Genomic DNA, 20,507 nt, shown 5'->3' with positions numbered 1-20,507 from the left:
TCACCATTATCGTTATGATTATTAATAAAAATTATAGTTAACATTTCTTGAGTGCTTACATTGTGCCAGGCACTTATACTTATTTTATTAAGTACTTATAAAATCTCATGAGGTAGGTACTATTACTATTCTCATTGTATGGATGACAGAAGTGAAGCTCAGGTAGATTATGAAGCCTGCCCAAAGGCCCTCAGCTGATAAGTAATAGGGTACAGATTAAAACTAATGTAATCTGGTGCCAGAACTCCACAGATGCTCTGATCTTCTCTCTTGCCTCCAGTTCACAAGATGCTTTTATGGCTTTTGTCCTTTCATTTGATCTTATTGGCTCAGGTTTAGTGCCCCTTTTCTGTGGTTGAAAAACTAAAACTAAGAGCAGCCAAGCATCAAAAGACATTATCCAGGAAATGAAAAGATAAGCCACAGAATGGGAGAAAGTATTTGCAAAGCATATATCTGATAGAGGTTTAATATCCAAAATATAAAGAACTTCTAAAACTCAACATCAAAAAGATAACCCAGTTTTTAAAATGGGCAAAATGGGTGCCTGGGTGGCTCAGTCGTTAAGCGGCTCATGTCATGTCATGATCCCAGGGTCCTGGGATTGAGCCCCACATCGGGGTCCTGGGATCAAGCCACATATCGGGCTCCCTGCTCAGCGGGAAGCCTGCTTCTCTCTCTCCCACTCCTACTGCTTGTGTTCCCTCTCTTGCTGCGTCTCTTTCTGTCAAATAAATAAATAAAATCTTTAAAAAAATAAAAATGGGCAAAGAACTTGAATAGACATTTCCCCCAAAAAAGTATAAAAGTGACCAATAGCATATGAAAAGATGCTCAACATCCTTGGTCATTAGGGAAATTGTTGATCAAAACCACCATTAGGGGCACCTCGGTGGCTGAGTTGATTAAGCATCTGCCTTTTGGCTCAAGTCATGATCCCGGGGTCCTGGGATTAACTTAATATTGGGCTTCCTGCTTAGCCAGGAGTCTCCCTCTCCCTCTGCCCCTCCCCCTGCTCATGCTCTCTCTGTCTCTGTCTCTCTCTTTCTCTCTGTCTCTCTCTCAAATAAATAAATAAAATCTTTTTAAAAAAACATTAGACACCACCTCACAGCTTCTAGGATGGTTAGAATTATAAAAAGAAGAAAAAGCTAGAGAAGAGCAAATGCTGATGAGGCTGTGGAGAAATTGGAGTCCACTGCCGGTGGGGACTGGAAATGATGTGGCCACGGTGGAGCAGTGTGGCAGCTCCTCCCTGAGCTAAACAGGATTACCACACCACTCAGCAGTTCCACACCTATATATAGACCCAAAAGAATTGAAAACAGAGGCTTGAACTTGAACATCAGTGTTCATGGAAGCATTATTCACAACAGCCAAAGCTAGAAACAACCTAAGTGCCTCTCAGCAGGTAAATGGATAAACAAAATCTGGTCCCCCCATACAATGAAATATTGTTCAGCCACACCATAGTTGGAAGTTCTGATCCATGCTATACCATGGACAAAACTTGCAAACTGTATGCTCAGTGAAATAAGCCAGACACAAAAAGCCAGATACTGCGTGATTCCACTTAATGAAATATCTGAAATGGCCAAATTCTTACAGATGGAAAATAGATGAAATGTTACTGGGGAGAGGGGAGAATGGGGAGTTTCTACCTCATGGTTTCCTTTTGGGATGACGGAAAAGTTTCAGAAACAGATACTGGGATGGTTGTAATTAGTGCCACGGAATTATACATTCAAAAATGGCTAAAGTGGATTATTTTACATTATATATGTTTTATTACAATTAAAAAAAAAGAGACTAAGTGAAAAAGAATGGTATAAGAGAGAGAAGGAGGAGGAAGGGAGAGGGGAATAAAGGAAGGAAGGGAAGTTGAGAGATGGTCGGCTTCCCCAGCAGGGCGGTGGTTGAGCTGCGACTCCCACAACCAGCATGTTTGGGGGGCTCACTGTGCTGCTTCCACCACGCAGGCTGTTCTCTGGCAGGCACACGAGGTACCCTCCCACTCGGCTCCAGAGATGACTCATGCTGTCTATGGTTTCAGGGGCAACATCCAGTTTGGGTGACTAGCCCTCCCAGTTTGCTGGGGCCCAAGGGGTTTCCCAGGATACACAGCTTTCAGTGCTGCAACCAACAAAGTCCCAAGCAAGCAGAGATGAGTTGGTCACCCCAAGCCACCTGAGGTGGAGCCCCCTACTGAATGGGCCACCAGGAGTCTTTCAGGAATACATACTTACTTATCTGATTCTGCAGCCTACACTGTCATTTGTCATTTGTGGGCAAAATTTCCCTAGGTTTGCTGCTCATTTTATTAAGTGCACAGCAGTCTGACACCATGTAGCACGCACATTTTCTCTTAGGAAGTGAGGAAAGAGTGTGGGGCAGAGGACGCCTTAGGGTAAATCCTCAGGTGATTTCTAGTTAACCCAAGGAGAGTAAACATGATATGGCAGATAAAGCTGGGCTTTGGCATGGCAGCCATAGAATGAGAGCGTGCGAGAGTGTGTGTGTGCGCATGTGTGCGTGTGTGCACACACGCGTGAGCAAGAGCCATTGAGTGAAAGGGGAAGGACTGAGAGATGGTAAGTGACTGTGTCGCACTCACATTGGTCTCCTCTTGCCCTTGGGTTTCTTATATTTGTGATCTTTGCTTTTTGCTGTCCTTTTCAGGTGTCTCCAGTGAAAATCTGTGACTTTGACTTGGGCAGCGGGGTGAAATTGAACAACTCCTGCACCCCCATAACCACACCAGAGCTGACCACTCCAGTATGTATGGCTGAGCTCCCTGTACCACCTTCTTCAGGGCTCCTGTGCCCTTGGAGTACCCCCAACCCAAGGCTGGAGTCCAGAACAGAGAGCTAAGGAAGGAAAACCGAGGGTTTCTGCCTGAGTTGTCATCTGGCGCCTGCTTTGTGAGCCACCCCCTCCCTGTCAGTGCTTAGTTGCTAATGAAACTGACATGAGAGCTTTTTGTTCAGGGCAGGTTCTCTGCCAGTAGTGAGACAAATTATATCTGTGGGACAGGCTGAGCCCTGACTCCTGACCCAGGTAAAGACAGACAATATCCCAGGCCATCCCTTTGCACGTGAGCGCACAACTCTGAGTCCCGCCCTCCCTAGCAGTGTCTCAACGCATCACCCTGTGATGGAAAGGGGGAGTGTGGTCTCTCTGTGGCCAGAACTGAGAGGTCCCAGCTCTCTACGTGTAGGATCACTTGCCTAAGTTATCCTGTTGCTTCCTTCACTTCATATTTCATGCCCAGATGTGCAGGTGGGAGCTGTTCTTCCTAAGACAGCTCTTGCACATACCCAGTGTACTAAAATTAATATGAATCTTTTGAGATTTACATGCTTCATAAGTGAATTTTCCTAATAACCTTTTTTAAGACATGCATTTCAGTATGCTCATGTCTTATCTAATTGACATTATTAGAAATGTTTCTGTATTAGCTTCTACTACACTGAGGTACCTTGTTCTCAAAATCATTAACTCTAATTGCCAGTAACACGGAAAATGTCCTTTCTCCACTTCCTGTATTTCCATCTAATTAGTTGTGTATGTTGGGGGCCAGGGAGGTATCTCTTGGCAAGCCTGCAATAAGGAAGATGGGAGCAAAAAGAATTTGTTTTGTTTTTATCAGCATCTTCTATGCAAGGATGAAAGGAAGAAGTCCTGAATGTACTGGTTTACCACTGGTGTGCTGGAACCAGATCCCTACCCCCTCCTCATCCTTGGTTTTCCCATCTATAAATAGGAGAAGCAGGGAGATTGGATTTGTTCTAAGAGCTCTCCCAGGTTGGACGGACTCTCAATTCTGAATCCTTATACCTCTTTTACCTCCTTATACCTCCAAGCTGGCAGAGAAGCTTGGCAGGACTTCATTTTTAAGAACTCCTTCTCTTTTGGGGGCACCTGGGTTGCTCAGTCAGTTAAGCATCCAACTCTTGATCTCAGCTTGGATCTTAACCTCAGGGTTGTGAATTCAAGCCCCGTGCCAGGCATGGAGCCTACTTACGATGTAAAAAAAAGAAAAAGAAAAAAAAAAGAACTCCTTGCTTTTGGGATCAGACGTCCACAGAGCCCTTCCCAGAGCCATGCCCCTGGTCTGTTGAAGCCCCTGTACATGAAGTGAATGCAGAGAGCTGAGGCAGAGATTCCTGCAGGTCCTTGACCTGCAACCTACTGGAGAAGGACCTGGAAAGATAGGAAGGTGACCTGGAACTGGTCATGTGGACCGTGGGGAACTCTAGGACTCCGTTTACAAACACTCAGTTAGCCCACCTCCTCGAAGTGTGTTGGTGGTATCAGGTGAACCCTCTGGCCGGCTTTCCTGGCAACTCCTTGCTCTGCGGCCCCATGCTGCTCAAGTGTCATCATCACATTCTGCCCTTGGCCATCTCCTCTCCCTGTGACTAAGCCTCTCTCTTCTCTGCCATTTCCCCTCCCAACCTTGGCCCCCACAGTGTGGTTCTGCAGAGTACATGGCCCCGGAGGTGGTGGAGGTCTTCAGGGATGAGGCCACCTTTTATGACAAGCGCTGTGACCTGTGGAGCCTGGGCGTGGTCCTCTACATCATGCTGAGCGGCTACCCTCCCTTCGTAGGTCACTGTGGGACCGATTGTGGCTGGGACCGGGGAGAGGTCTGCAGGGTGTGCCAGGTAAGCGCAGCTTGGGGGCCTACTGCACAGGGCCTGCTGGCATTGGCAGGGGGTGGGGGGGCAGGAGTGTGCTTGGGGGGGATGCCCAACAAGACTGGGCTGGGGGTGTTTCTGCTCCAGAAGAGGGTCCCTAATGCCCCTTCCCCCTTCTGTCCAAAGGCTGATGATAGGCTGAGAGAGAGACAGGCTTAGCTGGGAGTTTAGGGGAGAGTTGTAAGAGCGGAACCTGCAAATCTGAGTTTTGCCCAAGAAATCCAAGCAGGGATAGCCACACCAGCCAAGACAAGGAGGTGTGAGACAACTGCATGGGTACAAGGAAGAGGAGTAGAAGTGTAAGGTTGGCAGTAGGGGCAGCTGAAACCTTACAGGATGCCAGGGGCCCATTTGTGGGGCCCCTGTATGAAGTGCTGAGGAATTGGGGCTGTGTTCCTAGTTGGCATTTGCCATGTGTCACCCACCCTCCAAGTAGCATAGCCATCCCTGCCCGATGGGCATTCTGTGTGGTCTGATGACTTAGCAGGGAGTGGGGAGCTGGGAAGGGCCCTGGCCTCTGGCATCCCCAAGCCATGAGCTGCAGCTCCAGCTGAAACCAAGGGGACCCAGGGTGACCAAACCAATGGCAGGTACATTCTGCTTATTCCGTGGTAGTGTGGCTTCAGGAGGAATCTTCTTTACCTAGAACAAGCTGTTCGAGAGCATCCAGGAAGGCAAGTATGAGTTTCCTGACAAGGACTGGGCACACATCTCCAGCGAGGCCAAAGACCTCATCTCTAAGCTCCTGGTTCGAGATGCAAAGCAGAGACTGAGTGCTGCCCAAGTTCTGCAGCACCCCTGGGTGCAGGGGGTGAGTAACCCGGGGAGGCGGCAGTCCACCTCCCCAGGCCTGTAGCGTGGCGGGGAGGAAGCTTTTAGAGTAGCAAGTACTAGACAGCAGCCCAGGGGGCTGACCTCAGCTGGAGGGAGACCAGCTTCAGTTCCTGCCCATGTAGAGTGAACTGGCCATTGACGTAGCCCCTGAAGGATCCCCTTATGGGTCGTAGACTTGGCACTAACCTTGGCCTAGGACTAGACTTCTAACTGACCCATGCTGCTTGGGAATGACCAGAGGCCTCTGGGGGGTTGGCACATGCATCCTACCATTGGCAGAGGCACACAGGCTTGGAAGCAGCCTGGTATTGGCATTTGGGGCCTGTGTCATTGGAGTGCCAGGCCCTAGCCAGCCTCAGTGACCCTTCCAGTGGAAGGAAGCAAACATTGCCAGCCCCATGTTACAGTGGGGGACCCAATCTAGAAACCTCTGAGTGGCTGACTGCTAGCCACCCAAGAGCTGCTAACTTTACTGAGCACCTACCCCATGCCAGACTCTGGAGATACCGGGATGATTAAGACCCAATCCCTGTCTTCTTACTCTAATGGGGAGGGGGAGACAAGGCAGTAAATTATGGGATAGTGTAACAAAAGCTTATCAAAAGTGCTGGGGGCACAAAGGGATGCACACCTCTGCTTGGACAGAGGTAGGGAGGTGGCAGGGGTGGGAAAATGAATGCTTCTCAGAAGTGACCCTCAAGCTGGGTCTCAGAGGATAAAGAAGACTTTGCCAGGCAAAGGGAGTGAGTCTCCTGGCAGAGTCAGCTGGGCTCAAACTGTCCTTTCTTACTCTCTCCTTGGAGGGTCTGACCCTGCAGGCAAGCTTGGCCAAGTGTCTGTGCTGGGCCAGGAATCTCTAGTAGCCTACCCACTCTGCACTGGTGTGGGTCGGGCAGCTCCTAAAGGAGGGAGCATTGCTTACCCCCACATCTGTCCTTCCCATTCTAGCAAGCTCCAGAAAGGGGACTCCCCACGCCGCAAGTCCTCCAGAGGTAAATGCTCCAACCACACCTGATGCCCTTCTTTCTTTGGCTTTGACTTTCCCTCAAACTCTCAGCCACACTGGGGTGAAGGGGGGACAGGGAGTCTAACTCTAGGCTCAGGTGTCGTCCTCCTGAAGGGGGTCCCCGGCCTGCCTTCTTAGCGCGGCCCTTCCTCTACCATCCCACTCCTTCAAGGCCCCTCAGGTGCTGTTTGCAGGAGAAAATAACTGTTTCCATATCTGCTTGCATCTAACTAGAAATCACCATTTATAGCCCAAAGACCTTATCTTTAGGTTATTCACCCCAAGGTTCCTTTCTGCTGCTGCGGGTTGGTGTCTGTGGCAGGAGGGGTCGCTGTGAGGCAGCTGGACCAATTGTCCCATCACCTCTAGACAGTAATAGTAATGGCTGCTCTATAGTAAGTGCATACTACGTGCCAGATCCGGTGCTAAGGGCTTTACAGAGCTTCTATTCATACTCTTTATGATCAATTTAAAAGAGAGTTGTTCCTATTATCCTATTTTTATGGATGAGAAAACCCAAGAATAGAGAGATTGAAGTTTCTCTCTCAGGGCTGCACAGTTGCCTTTGGGAATTGGACTTTGAACCTGTATCTGTTTGACTCTAGTGCCTTTTAACACTAGACCATACTCCTGGTAGCACTGCCCTATTCCCAGAGGACTGAGGTACCACACTGTGGGAAACCTGCCAGGGGGCCACCTGATGACGGGGTGCTGGGAGTTTCACAGGGAAACTTATGTATCTGTAGTTGCCACTGGGGTGAGCCGGAGTGCTGCTGCCCAGGGCAACCCTACCTGACCCTCTAGATCTACTCTATGAGATGTTTTTTGGCAAACCGCAGTGCCTGCTGTAGGCTTGCCCTGGGCTGGGCCCCAGGGATACAGACGCAAAGGCACAGCCCTTGCTCTTGGAGCTCCCTGCCCTGATGGGAGAGGGGGATACACGGGTGGGCGCTTCATATGCCCAGCCCTTTGGGAGAGCTGGGTACAGAGCATGGGAGCGCAGATGGGGGTGCTCTGAATAGAAGGGGGGCATTTGTCCCAACTCCTAAGTCCAAGGACTATAGTTGAGGCTAAAAGCCATTCCAGCCTCAGTGAAATCAGATTCCAAACCTGGGCAAGAATGACTTCCCTGGGGGAGCAACCCAGAAAAAGCCTCCAGGGTCCGGGAGCGGGCTGGCAAAGCTAGGGTGCTGAGCCCTGCTTCCTTCTCCTCTGTGCTGCCCGCCCCTGTAGAAATAGCAGCACAATGGACCTGACACTCTTCGCGGCCGAGGCCATCGCCCTCAACCGCCAGCTTTCTCAGCGTGAGGAAGACGAGCTGGCAGAGGAGTCTGAGTCCTTGGTTGAGGGCCTCTGCTCTGTGAGGCTTTCCCCCCCCTGCAAGTCACGCCTGGCCCGCCGGAGGGCCTTGGCCCAGGCAGGCCGCAGCGGTGACCCAGACCCATGCCCAACTCCAGCCGCACTCTGACCTGCCCCAGCCACGGCTTCCCCAACCACGGCCTGCCAGAAGTGACCAGAGTCTGCAGAGTAAGCCGAGGAAGCTGCTGTGTGGCTCGGTCCTGTCAAAGGCCCTGAGGTTCCCACCCAACCCCCTATCTCCCCAGAGTCTTCAAGGAAAAAGCTCCATCCAAAGGGGTTGTCTTTGAAAAGGAAAGCAATCACTTGTCACTTTGCATAATTGCCTGCGGCAGGAACATCTCTCCGCTGGGCTCCTGTCCACCTGCTCACCCGCCTGCAGATCCAGGATCCTGCCTGCTCTCCAGTGGCGGCAGCGGCTGGGGCTGTGGCCCTCAGGGAGCCAGCCTTGAAAAGTGGCGGTTGACAGAGGCTCGTTCCTCTCTCTGCACTGTCACCCCCCACACACCCCTTCCTCTGTCCTCCGGATGTCCTCCCCTGGGCTGAGCAAAGCCATCCACTCAATTCCGGAAAGGGCAGGGAGCCTTCTGCATTCAGAAGGCCAGATCAGTCTTCCAGTCTGTAGCGCAGGAGAAGCACAGATCTTTGCAGGGACCGAAAAGTGTCCCTCATTCATCATCCTCTTCCTTGTTGGGATTGCTGCTGAAGTCCGTATTAATTCGTTTTGTTTTTTTTTTTTTTTTAAAGTTTGTTCTTTTAACCATGCACTTCCAGCAACTGTGGGACTTCACACTCCCACGGCAAGCCGGTGGATTTTCCAGAACATGTCATGGCTTGCTCTTCCTTGAATGACCACGCATGTGAGAGGTTTTATTCCGCTGTTTCCTATTATTCTAACTGGTTTTAAGCTGTTAAGGTGACCAGTGACTCAGAGGCTGGGTCTGCTGGAAGGCAGCACCAGTGCAGGGCAATTAGAAGGGACTCCGTGCCTGATGGGGGCCCAGACCGCGGGCATCCCTGGGTCTGAGCCAAGTGCCACCTAGAGCTAGAGAGCCTGAAGGCGCATCTGGCCTCCAGGAAGCTGAGTGCCCAGCTGCCTAGAGAACATGGATCTGTATAAGTCAGACAGACACTTACACGACAGTGCTATTACACGATGTGCTTGTTTTAATAAAACTGTTTTAAATTCTAGCTGTGGCCTTTCTGGTGGTCCTTTCTTCCCCTGTAAACCTGAGAGGGAGATGGGCCTTCTGGAGAGGGGCCGAGTGTAGCCCCGTGGGGAGAAGGTGCCCCTCATCGGGACCATCTAAATCTAGCCCCTTGTTGGATCAAAACAAGGTGAAGGAGAGATCATTGCTTTTCTTTTTTTAGGGGAGGGAATGAAGTTCATCAACATTTGTCAGTCTCCTATTCCGTGGCAGGACCCAGAGATGAGTGAGAAACAGCCTCTGTCCTGTAGGGTCTCCCCATCAGGTGGAAGACCGACATCAGCGACCATCACACAAACCAGCTTCAAAAAAATGCCTTAGTAGGTGTGTCCTGTGCCCAGGCCAGCCACGCGCCCAAGCAGGAATGAAGGTCCCCTCCGCCCAGAGCAGCACTAAACCTTTCTTGAGGATCCGTTGTGTGCCCAGGACTTGCCAGAGTCGGAACAAAGAAAAATGGTGCCTCACAGCCACAGCTGTCATGTTCGTCGTGCAAAGAGCTTCCATGTGCTTTGTCCCGTGTAACCCTCAGAACCACACTGGTGAGGGCTGGGGTGGGACGGGGCTTCAGAAGTTCCCAAGGAGGAGCAGGAGGGAGGTCTGAGGAGCAAGGCAGTGCTAGAGGTGCTGCTGGCAGCTTCTCTGGGGAGAGGGGAGGTGGGGTCAGGGGCTCCTCACTCTAGGAGCCATCCTGAGGCAACAAAGCCTCTGTGTTGACGCTGACATCCTCTCTGTTAACAGTCTTCCCTTTGCAGCAACTGATAGGTCCCCCAATGATAGGTCCGTGATCAAAGGAGCGAGACTGATACAAAGCAAAGGTCAAGCAAAGCTTTATTTCGCGCCAAGCATCGAGAATCAAACCAAATGTGCGGGGCCGCCTCTTATAGAGAGAGTGACTCCTCCCTGCCTTACAGACTAGCTTTTATAGAGCAGAGGCCATGTGGTTGGGCCTGGCCACACACAGGTGGCCAATGAGATTGTAACACACAGAAAAAGCTGCACAGTCATGCTAGGTCACACATGGGTGGCCAATTGAATTACAGTTCACCCCATAGTAGGTATTTGAACTAGCCTATCACCTTGGTCAGAATTGGTGCCCAAAAGGTACCCAAAAGGCGGGGTCCACACTCCCTGGTAGCTAGGGAAACAGTATGCTTGCCCCACTGATTGGATGTCTCCACCTGACCCGACTCATCCCTGCATTTGGCCTCACACCCCTAATTCTCCCTGGAGGGGGATGGGCTGGAAGAAACAGGCCTGCAGATTCTAAGCCTTTTGGCCCAAAGCCTCTCAGTCCCTCCCTGGGGACTTGGAACCAGGGTATGAGTTTAGTCCTCCAGGTTGGCCAGCTGAAAGACCTGGACCAAGTGTCCCCACCCAGTTCTGGGTGCAGCTCCAGCTGGCTCTCAGGCCTCTGTGCCTTTGCTCAGGTGGCCCACCTCTACTAGCCCATCTCCCCACCCCGGTCCACCTGGCAAGGCCCCTGTCATCCATCGTGGCTCTGCCTCAGTGCTCCAGTGTCTCCTCTGGGTTTGTTAGCATCATCGTGCACTAAGCAACAGCTGCTGGCAGAGAAATGTCCAGGCATTATCTTGCTTAGTTTCTGTAGCCGTCCCTGGAGGTAAGTCACCCCACTTAGAAGAACTGAGCAGAGAAAAGAGAGAAAAACCCTGATGTACAGGTAGGAAGACAGAACTGGGATTCTTCCCAGAGACACTCGGGACCCAGAGCTAGGCAGCCTGGCTTCAGATCCCAGCTCTGCCACATAACTAGCTTTGAGCCCTGAGCAAGTTAGTGTCTGAGAGTGGCAGTATCTTCAACCCAAAATCGGGGATGCTAGTGCTTGCTTTATGGTCCTGTTGTGAAATTACGGATTAATAAACGGGGAGTGGTTAGAGCAATTCCAGGCACACACAGCCAATGCGCCATCAAGGGTTGGCTGTGGCTGGTCCTTCTTATTGCTGGTAGAGGCGCAATCCCTCTACCCAGAGCCAGTGAGAGAGATAAATCCCCCCCCCCTTTCCTTCGCTTGTGTGGGTGGAGATGGGTCTAGACTTTCCAGATGGGCCTGGCCTCCAGCCCTTCGTGGGGTTCTCCTGCTGCCTGGTTGCTCTGCCCCTCTGGGCAGGGGTCTCTGTCCCCAAGAGGCAGCCATAGTGCCAGGGCCAGAGTTTGCATTTAGGGATCAGGGGTCCTGGGTTCTAGTCCTTCTGCCACTCTTGACTGGGTGATCTTGGGAAGTCCCCGGCCCTTTTTGAGGCCATGGGCCTGGCTCTGCTGGGCAGGTGGAGGTCTGGCAGACACACTGAGGGAGGGAGGCTCTGGGGCCCAGAACTGTGCTAGCCAGTCCCCTGGCTCTAGGGCTCAGGTGTGGGCTGGTCTCAGCCAGCCAGCACATCCTAGATCTCAGGCCTCCTGCCTCAAATCCAGTTAGCAGGACTCCTGTCTGACCCCTCTCTGGGGGCCTGGGCACAAAGGCCAAGTCTTTCTCCCTCCAGATGTCTACCTGCCTGAGCTCTTGGGGGCCCCTTCTCCCTCCTGGCTAAATGTCTCTCACCAGACCCCGCTCCTAAACAGCAGGGCCCTGGTCCTGTGCCAGCTACTCCAGCCGCTTAGGTCTGGAGGGGACGAGGAGCCAGGTCCCCCCTCAGTTGGCACTCTTGTTGCCATGGTAGTGGTTACCTTGGAAGCCACTTTCCCGAGTTCAGCTTCTGAACAGTCTGGGAAAGCTGCCCGTCCCCCAGGGGACCGGTGCATTAATCACGCTCTTTTCCAGGGTCCTCACCCCGCAAGAAAAATAAACAGAACTAAACCACACTGAGGTCTTTTCTCCCAGTCTTCCTTCCCACCCCATGCCAGCCTGGGACTCAGCACTTCTGGGAAGGAAAGAGCATAGGCAGGCACTCTAGCCCGGGCCTCTCTGGGAAACAGATTTTGAGGCAGAACTCAGCTGTGACCCGTGGCCCACCCGCTGCCCACCCACCACCCTGAGTCCAGAGGCCTAGGGGACCCAGGCTTCAGCAAGGAGGGCCCTGAGGCTTGTGAGGTAGGGAACAGGTGGGGCGATCGGCCTCTAGTAACTCGGGCTTCCATCTTCTTACCTATTATAGGAAGCACATCATCCAAGGACAAACTTGTATTTTCTTTTTCACAGATGAAATAGCCTGTATCAAGGAAAGAATAACCAAGCCTTCTTCTCTACATTCCAGTCAACAGGACAGCAGGCATCACACAGGTTTCAAGCAGCCTTTTTTTTTTTTTTAAGATTTTATTTATTTATCAGAGAGAGAGATGGGGAGAGAGCAAGCACAGGCAGACAGAATGGCAGGCAGAGGCAGAGGGAGAAGCAGGCTCCCCGCTGAGCAAGGAGCCCGATGTGGGACTCGATCCCAGGACGCTGGGATCATGACCTGAGCTGAAGGCAGCTGCTTAACCAACTGAGCCACCCAGGCATCCCTCAAGCAGCCTTTCATGACACTCCCCTGTCATGGGAAAAGATGTGAAGGCCTTGACTGAACACAGTGTCTCCCTCTGACGGTGGGGTTGCCAATTTCTCCCACCTCAAATAGGACAAGTCAGAAATCCAGGGACAGAGAAATGCTAGAGGACTTCCCAGCTGAGCACGGGATCTGGACACTGAGGTTCTCGCAAGAACTCTGGGGCCATCCTACCACTCCCCATCTGTTCTCTAAAGGAACTTTAGAGGATGGGTTTGTCCTTCTGTGATCCTGTAACTGATCATGGTTTACTGTGTCTCTCCTCCATATTTCCTCCTCTGACTGCAGGCCCTGAGGGATTTACAATGTCAACAAACAAAACAAAAAACAAAACCCTCCAATTTAGAACTTGGTCTTGTTTTTAGAGGTTAGAGTGTTCTTCTGGGATCTGGAGCTCACAATGCACCGGCCTCCCTGGCTCCAGCCTCTGCCATCTCCATCCCCCTCCACCAGATGGGCAAAGTGCGGTTCAAGAGGTGAGTGGCTGGCCCAAGTCCCACAGTGTGAGGCGCCCTGTCCTGCTGACAGTGGGGGGGGCCACCTTCAGCCTCACACCCCGCCCAGCCAGAGTTATGCAAACACTTAATGGGGGTGAGGGGGTTGAGATTCCCAAAGCTCAACATCTCAGGAACCCATTTTCCTAGACAAGTATTTTGACAGCTCCTTCTAAAACTAGTCAGTGGGAGAGCAGTTATGTGTGACAGAGACATGGGCTGTCATTTGATACCTAATTAGAGGAATAATCAGATCTCATCCTGGAGAGAGGCACAGGGGATGTTGGCAGCAGCCCCTGGAGCTGGGGAATGCCCACCTCCAGGGCTTCCTCTTATGGGGGCCAGGAACACAGCCAGGGGGGCCCACTGGTGCTCTGCAGTCACCCCCCCTCTCCACATACTTTTGAGTTCACACGTCTTTGCCCAGGCCCCTCTCCAGCCTCCTTGCGGGGCCTTCCCTTCACTGAAGCTCAGTCTGGTGACCTTGGCCTTCTCAGTTCCCCAACCCCACCCAAAGAATGCCCCTTGTTAGAGATGGAGGTCCCATGGTGCCCACGGCCCTCCTCTGTGGTGACCCGAGCTGGTCATGCAGGTCCAGGCCCTCCCTGAGCTCTGCCTTATGTTCAGGCAGAGCACAGAGAAGCTCACTCCCTGAACCAGCCCTTGTGGGGCTGGTGATCTACAGAGGAGACAGAGAACAAGGCCAGGTGATGGGGACATGGGAGCAGTGGTAGGCAGCCCACCCACTCAGGCACCATCGGGAATGCCTTTACAGAGCTGGGGCTGGCTGAGTAGGGTCCTGCAGGACGAGGAGGCATTCCCCAGAGAGCGGGGGCTAAGCAGACCCTCAGCAGAAGGGCAGCAGCAGAAAAGGGGAGGAATGAGGGGGAGGGGGTCGCTGTGGAGGCGGAGGACTGTGGCTTGGCTCTGTTGGGTGGCAGACATCTTGGGGAGACCGAGGCACGCAAACAGAAGCCAGTGGGGCTAGTGATGGGACCCTGGGAATAGTGCCCAGGTGCCTAGGTGCAGGCATAGGACCAGGTCCAGATTTGGGGATCAGGAAGACCCTGATGCATCAAGGGCCCAAGAAGAGCTGGGTCTGGGGGCGGGAAAGGGCAGGGCTGGGCTACCACTGCCTAGCCTTGACCTGGGGGGTCCTGCAAGTAGGTCAGACAGGCTGGGCAGAGGAAGTCAGGAGGTGCTAGCCCTGTCCCAGTTAGCTGACCCTGGCCACTGGCACCCAGTCCCTGCCAATCCTTCTCCCCATATTTGTTTTCCTCCTACCCCATTCCCCACACAACTCTGCTCCCTGCTCTTCCTTCTCAGACCCCCACCCAGGATCCCAGGAGGGCTGAGAGGGCTCACTCTCCCAGCCTACTGGCAATTAAGGGGGTAGATACCAAGCCTACCTGAGGAGAAGGAGGTGCACTGAGATCAGCCTCAAACCAGGACCCCTCAACCCTGCTCCCCCTAAGAGACCAGAGGTCGACAGGCTGTGGGGAGGGGCGAGGGGAGAGCAGGAACTCAGAGGAATACCTCTTTCTCTCCTCCCGTGCCAGTCACCATTCCTGTCTCTTGAGCCTCCTCCAGGTCCCCTCCCATGCCCGCCTCTGAGTCCCTGAGTAGAAGCCCCATGTGCCAAATGCCAGATGGGCGCAGAGGGTGCCCTGAGCATGTAGCCAGGGAGTCCCCTCACATCCCTGGCTGCTAAGCTCCACGTGAAGCCACCAGTCTATCCTGCCCCCTCATGAAGCAGCAGCAGAACCTGGGCTGAGGGCCCCAGTGGGCCTCTGGGGCCTGCGGCAGCTCACATTGCAACCTCATGAATAACGCAGGGCCTCCCAGCTGCCTGCGTCTCCGAGGAACCCGTGTCCCCTGCACCGACCGCCTCCACTGCTTTAAACTTTCATAGGCCAAGGCCCAGTGGCAGCGGAGCCAGCTCCAGGTGGCCTGAGCCCCATGTCCTGGGCAGGGGAGCTCAGGCAAAGCTCTCCTGAGAGGAAGGTAACAGGGGGGACCTGGTGGGCCAGGCCTGGCTCTCCAGGACGTTGACAGTCAAGGCAGGAGGTGATCAGGCCAGAGTCTCAAGAGTGGCCTCCAGATTCCGGGCCTTCACGGTAGGAGGAGTAGGCTGGTGTGACCTGGCAGGGATCCTAGGTCAAGGCGCGGCTGGGGGCCCCTAGGAGAGTTGTGGGATAGGGTTACCAGGGCTGAATCCTCCTGCCCAATTCCCACTCTGAAGGGGGAGCACCCACAAAGACACATCCAAGAGGACCAAGACTTCCAGGGCTTTCCTGGGGACAGGCCCCACTGGCTGCAGACAGTACCTGAGTAGGCCTGCATGGACATCCCCATCAGCAGCAGAGACTTCCACTGCCTACAGCTGGCCTGCGTGGGCCTCGGCCTGGTGGCCGGCAGCATCATCATCGGCGTGTCTGTGTCCAAAGCTGCAGCTGCCGTGGGTGGCATCTTTATTGGCGCCGCCGGTCTGGGTGAGCAGGTGAAGGGCATGGGGAGGCGAGCAGGGGTGCGGTTAGGTGAATGAGAAATGGAAGGAAGGGCTGGTTCAGCAGGAATTGTCTGGGGAGGATGGAAGCTAGAGGTGTGAGCAAGGCAGCTGCTGGGGTACGGGGAGGCAGAGGAGGCTTGCGGTGACATTCCTTCTGCCGGGAATAAGGACACTGTGGAGAAGGGTTGCCACAGGTCTCTTCGGATGCTCCTCTTCTGGCCCTTTAGTTCCAAGCCCTGGGCTCTTGGGGTTTTGGTGGAATTCATCAACCAGCTGGGGGTGGGTTGACAGCAGGGCAGTTAAAAGAGGACAGAGGTCCCAGTGGGACACTCTGTGACCCAAGGTAGGATCCAACTCAAAGGGTTACCTTTTCTTTCCTGGTATACCTTGGCAGGGCATCTGTCTGTCTATCCAGGCATCAGTCTATCTGTCTGCCTGGGTCAGTCCCACTGCTATCCCCATAATGATGTTGAGTACCATCCCTTTCCCCACTCCCCTGGGGTAAAAGCAGAGCCAGAAGCAGCAGACTGGTTGGTTCTCGGCATCTGTACCTGCAAACTCTTTCCAAGGCCACAGACACGTGGTCTGGGGATGAAATGGGAGTGGGCCAGGCACAGTCCACTGTGCTGCTAAGCCCTCCCCAGGTCTGGGTGGGAAGGAGCCTGCTCAGGAGCTCCCAGCTCTGCCTTAGGGGAAGATGGGGCAAAGGCATTTGGTGGTGGGGATGTCCCCTGGGTCCATTTCCAGCCCACTGAGAAGGACGGAAGCTAACCATGCTAATCACTGGGATGGGCTGGAGCCAGGAGCCTGGGCCTTCACAACCTGGAGCCCCTTCCCCAGATAGGCACCACTCCCTGCTCCCTTCTAGGAGCTGGGTGTTGGGGAGCCGCCCCCTCCCAATACTCACACGCTCACATTGATGCACCCAGAGTCCCAACCTGCACCCCCATGCTCCTCCCATGCACACCCATTATCTCCCCAAGAAAGCACTTCCAGGTGCACAGCCTGCCCACAGCTTCACGCAGCCTGCACTAAGCAGGCCCCTTGCCCATCACAGAACCCCTCTGTGTCTCTCTTCTCAGGGCTTCTCATCTTGGCCTACCCATTCCTCAAGGCTCGGTTCAGCCTGGACCACATTCTGCCTACCATAGGTGAGTCCTCGACCAGCCCCCAGCTGAGCCCGCTTCCGAGGACCACTGGTGAAACCCACTGTGTATAAGTCCGTGGCCTGCTCTGGGGTGGAGCCCAGCCCCTGTGTGTGACTGCTCCTGGGTGTGGGCACGTGCGCGCGTGCGTGGTGGGGGTGTGTTGGCGTTGCCATGACTACCATGCAGCAGACTCCAGCCTGTTGCTGCAAATACGCCTCAACCAGCTCAGAGCACCCAGAACTCCCATCTCCCCCTGAGAGAGTTTCTAACTCCCCCAGAGCCTCCAAGTTCTCCAGATAAGCCCATTTTATACCTTGAGCCCCATAAATACCCTCTACCACCCCTAAGACTTCAGGACCCTTTATAGCTCCTTAACGCATCTCTGCCCCCCCCCCCACATACATGTTACCCTCTCCATCAGTCCTGGGGTTTACAGAGTCCTAGTTCTCCCCATGATGCGCACCTCCTTAAAAGGTCTGCCATCTTTCCCTTCAAGGACCCGTTTCTTCGAACTCCGCTCCTAAATCAGCCCAGATCATGTGGGAGACCTCCAGGAATGTGGCAGACAGAAACAGCAGCAGGGATGGAAATGAGACAGTAGGAAGGACTTCCCTTCCCAAAGCAGGACTTGATCTGACAACGGCTTAGTAACCAGGGTCTTGGGGCGCTCTTATTCCACAGGGAGCCTGAGAATCCACCCCCACCCAGGGCCAGACCATGGCGAGGGAAGATCCAGTGCCAATGGCAATAAAGAGGGTAAGTTAACAAATTCCAGAGTCCATCTTCCGTCTCTGCTCTCTGGCTGGGCAGCTCTGTGGGACCCTGGAAAAAGCCTTGAGAGACACACAGGAGAGATGTCCCCAGTTACCGGGAGCCAGCAGATCAGGCAGTTCTCCCATGTGTTTGGTCAAAACCCTTCTTGCTCCAAGCTGAGCTGGGCTCCTCTTGTTTGACCTCGGGCCTTCTCATCATGCCCATTATGGACACTGGAGCCGCTCTAGGTCCCATGTCCCAGTTCATGTTTTCACTCTCTTCTCCAATGATGGAATCCAGAGCTGGTACCTGAAATGGAACATCTGCCTCCTCTCCCATCTCCACACACCAGAAAATTCTAGGGCAGGAGTTTTTCAAAGATGGCGCCAACCTACAGCGGCTACCCACCAGTGGTAGGACACCTAATGCCAGCATAAGGTCCCCTTCCAGACCCTGCTCCAAACACTTTACATTAAAACAACCCTATGAGGGAGAGACTATAATTAGGCCCACTTTATATGTGGGCCAACTGAGGCATAGGGAGATGAAGTAAGGCAACCAGGAAATGTTGAGGCCAGACCTGAAACCAGGTACTCGGCCCCAGAGTCGTCTCTCTAACCAACCCCCACCATGCTGCTGTCCTCTTGAAGGGCCATTCTGATCCTCTCTGCCTCTTTAAGTTCAGCTGAAACTGTCCCCTGGGACTCCCCTCTCTCCCCGGTGGTCCCTCTGGGTTGCTCTGCCCCAGAGTCGGTCTACTCAGGCAGCCCTGTCCTGGTCTGTCCCCCAGGAGCCCGCAGCAGCCTGTCCACGGTGAGCAGAACACTGGAAAAGCTGAAGCCAGGGGGGCGGGGGACTGGGGAGGGCTGAGGCAGGGGCTGAGGGTCTACACCCTGCCCTCCCCTCCTCCCTCCCTCCCTCCGTGCCTGCCTGCCGGCTACCCGGCTCTCACAGCCCTTCTGGATCCAAACCAGAGATAAACCAGGCTCTGGAGACACCAGCCCCACATTCGCCTGGGCAAAGCTCTTGCAGATGGATTCCATGCAGCCCACCGGCAGGGCCTGAAGCGAGGCGCTGCTGAACGTTCTACAGAAGGCCCTTGTGTCAGGCTTTTGCCCTGGATTTTCTCTCTGGACTGCAGCTCAGCAACCTCCCCTTTTGTGATCTACTGACTAGTTTCTCTGGAATTTGGGCCCAGAGATCCCTCAGTCCCTTGCTCCAGGCTGGCCACAGAAATGAATCACACCCCCACAGCAACCACAGATGGGATCCCTCAGCCCTTAAGGCCTGGCCCTGGGCCTATAGAGCTCACTGGCTAGATAGAGGGTCTGGACCAGATTCTTTCAGGTTCTCAAAAACTCTGGGCAACTCCTCAGGGACAGGCTCTTGGCAGCAGCAAAGCAGATAGGAGCATGGCCTGGACAAACAAAATGGTCACCGCTATGACACAGAGTCTCAGTGAGGCACCAACCTAGAGGCTTCCAGGAGGCAATGGCTCCTGGGCTGAGTCCTGACCTGACACTTGTATGTGACTCCATCCTTCAGCGCTTTTGGTGATCTAACTCCAGGCAAGACCTCCAGCCTTCTCGCTTGTCCCCTACCCTCTCACGGCTCCTGAACAATCTCAAACACTCCAGCCTCCAAGCTTTGTCTTGTGTTCTGGAGGCCTCCCATTCCTATCAAAAGCCCCCACCTCCCGGGTCTGGGTTGCTCAATTAAGTGTCTGCCTTCAGCTCAGATCATGATCCCAGGGTTCCAGGATTGAGTCCCACATCAGGCTCCTTGATCAGCAGGGAGCCTGCTTGTCCCTTTGCCTGCAGCTCCCCGTGCTTGTGCTCTCTCTCTCTCCCTCTCTGTCAAATAAATAAACTTTTTAAAAAAATGTTAGTGGCTTAAATTTAATGGAAAAACGATCCCCAGTCTTTCCCTGGAGAGCCACGTCAAGGCCCACGTACCCACCGGGTTTGGGGCGAGGAGGACCTACCCAGGCGTGCATGGACGCGTGCAGATGTGGCTGCGCCTTCCCGCGGCTCTTTGCTCCCCGACACCCTTGGGTTGGAGCCCAGTCTGATCTCCACAGAGCCATTTGCTCCATGTGGCCTTGTCCGGGTTTCTGAGCAGGGGGACAAGTTGGGAAGAGTCTCATTTTTGCAGGACCAATGTAGATAGCTCCTCCTCTCAGAAGCCTCCCCTGACCTCTCCGTGCTCGCCCCGCTCCAGGGTTTCCGTCCATCACAACCCTCACCACTCTGAGTGGTCCCTGTCTTCATCCTCCTCTCGAGGCCCACAGGTACCCAACAGATGTCACAAAACCAAACCAAAAGTGGCAGAGACCACATCATTGTACAGATGGGAAAGCTGAGGTCCTCCAGAGAAAGGGACACCTCAAGTCCTACGGTGAGAGGTTGGACTGCCAGGCCTTGTATCCAGGGCTCCTCTCACTCCCCACCCGAGCCTCTACCCGCTGTTGGACTCTGCACGGGGACCAACTGGCTGGCCATGGTGTGACAGGCCTCCACTCATAAATGCTGGCCCATCATGGAGCCTGTGGTTCCTCCAGCCTCAGAGAAGTCCCCCTCCCTGCACTTCCCTCCCCTCCACTTCCCCCCTGCCTGCTCCCTCAACAGTATCATCTGCAGCATAACCCAGGCCTGGGGGCCCCTCCTTGATCAGCAAAGAAACCCTTCCTCCTGCCCATCTTTGTACCTCACCTGAAGCATCCCAGAACGATGACCAAGGATGGAAGGAGTGGAAATGAGGGAAGTGGAGCCTGAGCTGTGGGGAAGAGGAGTGTGGCACTCCCTGACCTACCACCAAACCCTTCCCCAATATGATTTCCCCAAGGCAAGGCTTTGGTATCTTTGATGCCAGGCAGAGCTTGACACAGAGCGGTATAGGGGATCAGAGCAGAATAACCTAAGGCATGAATGCATAAAAGGCAAGGGCTATGTCTACTGGGCAAGAACTAGGCAGGGGCCCTTGAAACCGGACCCCTGAGATCTCCT

At 53.8% G+C, this 20,507-nt stretch overlaps 2 protein-coding genes across 12 annotated transcripts in view; both read left to right on the top strand.

The window, feature by feature from the left end:
- MKNK1 (MAPK interacting serine/threonine kinase 1) overlaps positions 1 to 9,087 on the top strand; it is a 42,789-nt gene extending 33,702 nt beyond the window's left edge. For 8 of the 9 annotated variants that reach the window (XM_059374624.1, XM_059374621.1, XM_059374629.1 and 5 more), the window contains 5 exons: positions 2,680 to 2,775; positions 4,473 to 4,667; positions 5,347 to 5,511; positions 6,483 to 6,526; positions 8,145 to 9,087. In XM_059374624.1, coding sequence (XP_059230607.1) covers positions 2,680 to 2,775; positions 4,473 to 4,667; positions 5,347 to 5,511; positions 6,483 to 6,526; positions 8,145 to 8,442 — 798 coding nt within the window. In that variant the 3' untranslated portion in view covers positions 8,443 to 9,087. Of the gene's footprint in view, positions 1 to 2,679; positions 2,776 to 4,472; positions 4,668 to 5,346; positions 5,512 to 6,482; positions 6,527 to 7,773 lie in introns of all 9 variants that reach the window. The other variant, XM_059374627.1, reaches the window with a different exon arrangement.
- A 99-nt stretch (positions 9,088 to 9,186) lies between these two features.
- On the top strand, positions 9,187 to 19,340 carry KNCN (kinocilin). Of its 3 annotated transcripts, XM_059374631.1 has the most exons (7): positions 9,187 to 9,643; positions 12,256 to 12,336; positions 12,964 to 13,074; positions 16,684 to 16,752; positions 17,431 to 17,505; positions 18,293 to 18,315; positions 18,477 to 19,340. In XM_059374631.1, exons 1-7 carry the CDS (start codon positions 9,469 to 9,471, stop codon positions 18,480 to 18,482), a joined length of 540 nt encoding a protein of 179 aa, XP_059230614.1. In that variant the 5' UTR covers positions 9,187 to 9,468; the 3' UTR covers positions 18,483 to 19,340. The 3 variants fall into 3 exon arrangements, with proteins under 3 accessions (XP_059230614.1, XP_059230613.1, XP_059230616.1); XM_059374630.1 differs by having other exon boundaries at positions 18,293 to 19,340; XM_059374633.1 differs by lacking the exons at positions 9,187 to 9,643; positions 12,256 to 12,336; positions 12,964 to 13,074 and adding an exon at positions 15,252 to 15,584 and having other exon boundaries at positions 18,293 to 19,340.
- The last annotated feature ends 1,167 nt before the right edge of the window (positions 19,341 to 20,507 follow it).

Source organism: Mustela nigripes, chromosome 14 (genome assembly GCF_022355385.1).
Source record: "Mustela nigripes isolate SB6536 chromosome 14, MUSNIG.SB6536, whole genome shotgun sequence".
NCBI lineage: Eukaryota > Metazoa > Chordata > Mammalia > Carnivora > Mustelidae > Mustela > Mustela nigripes.
This window is presented reverse-complemented; position numbering and strand designations above follow the sequence as displayed.

Excerpts from the sequence above, each read along its gene's own strand:
- KNCN (XM_059374630.1), top strand. The coding sequence starts at position 9,469 with ATGAAGGTCCCCTCCGCCCAGAGCAGCACTAAACCTTTCTTGAGGATC. Across the intron at positions 16,753-17,430 it reads CCACATTCTGCCTACCATAG|GGAGCCTGAGAATCCACCCC; the intron begins GTGAGTCCTCGA and ends CTTATTCCACAG. Across the intron at positions 17,506-18,292 it reads TGCCAATGGCAATAAAGAGG|GAGCCCGCAGCAGCCTGTCC; the intron begins GTAAGTTAACAA and ends TCTGTCCCCCAG.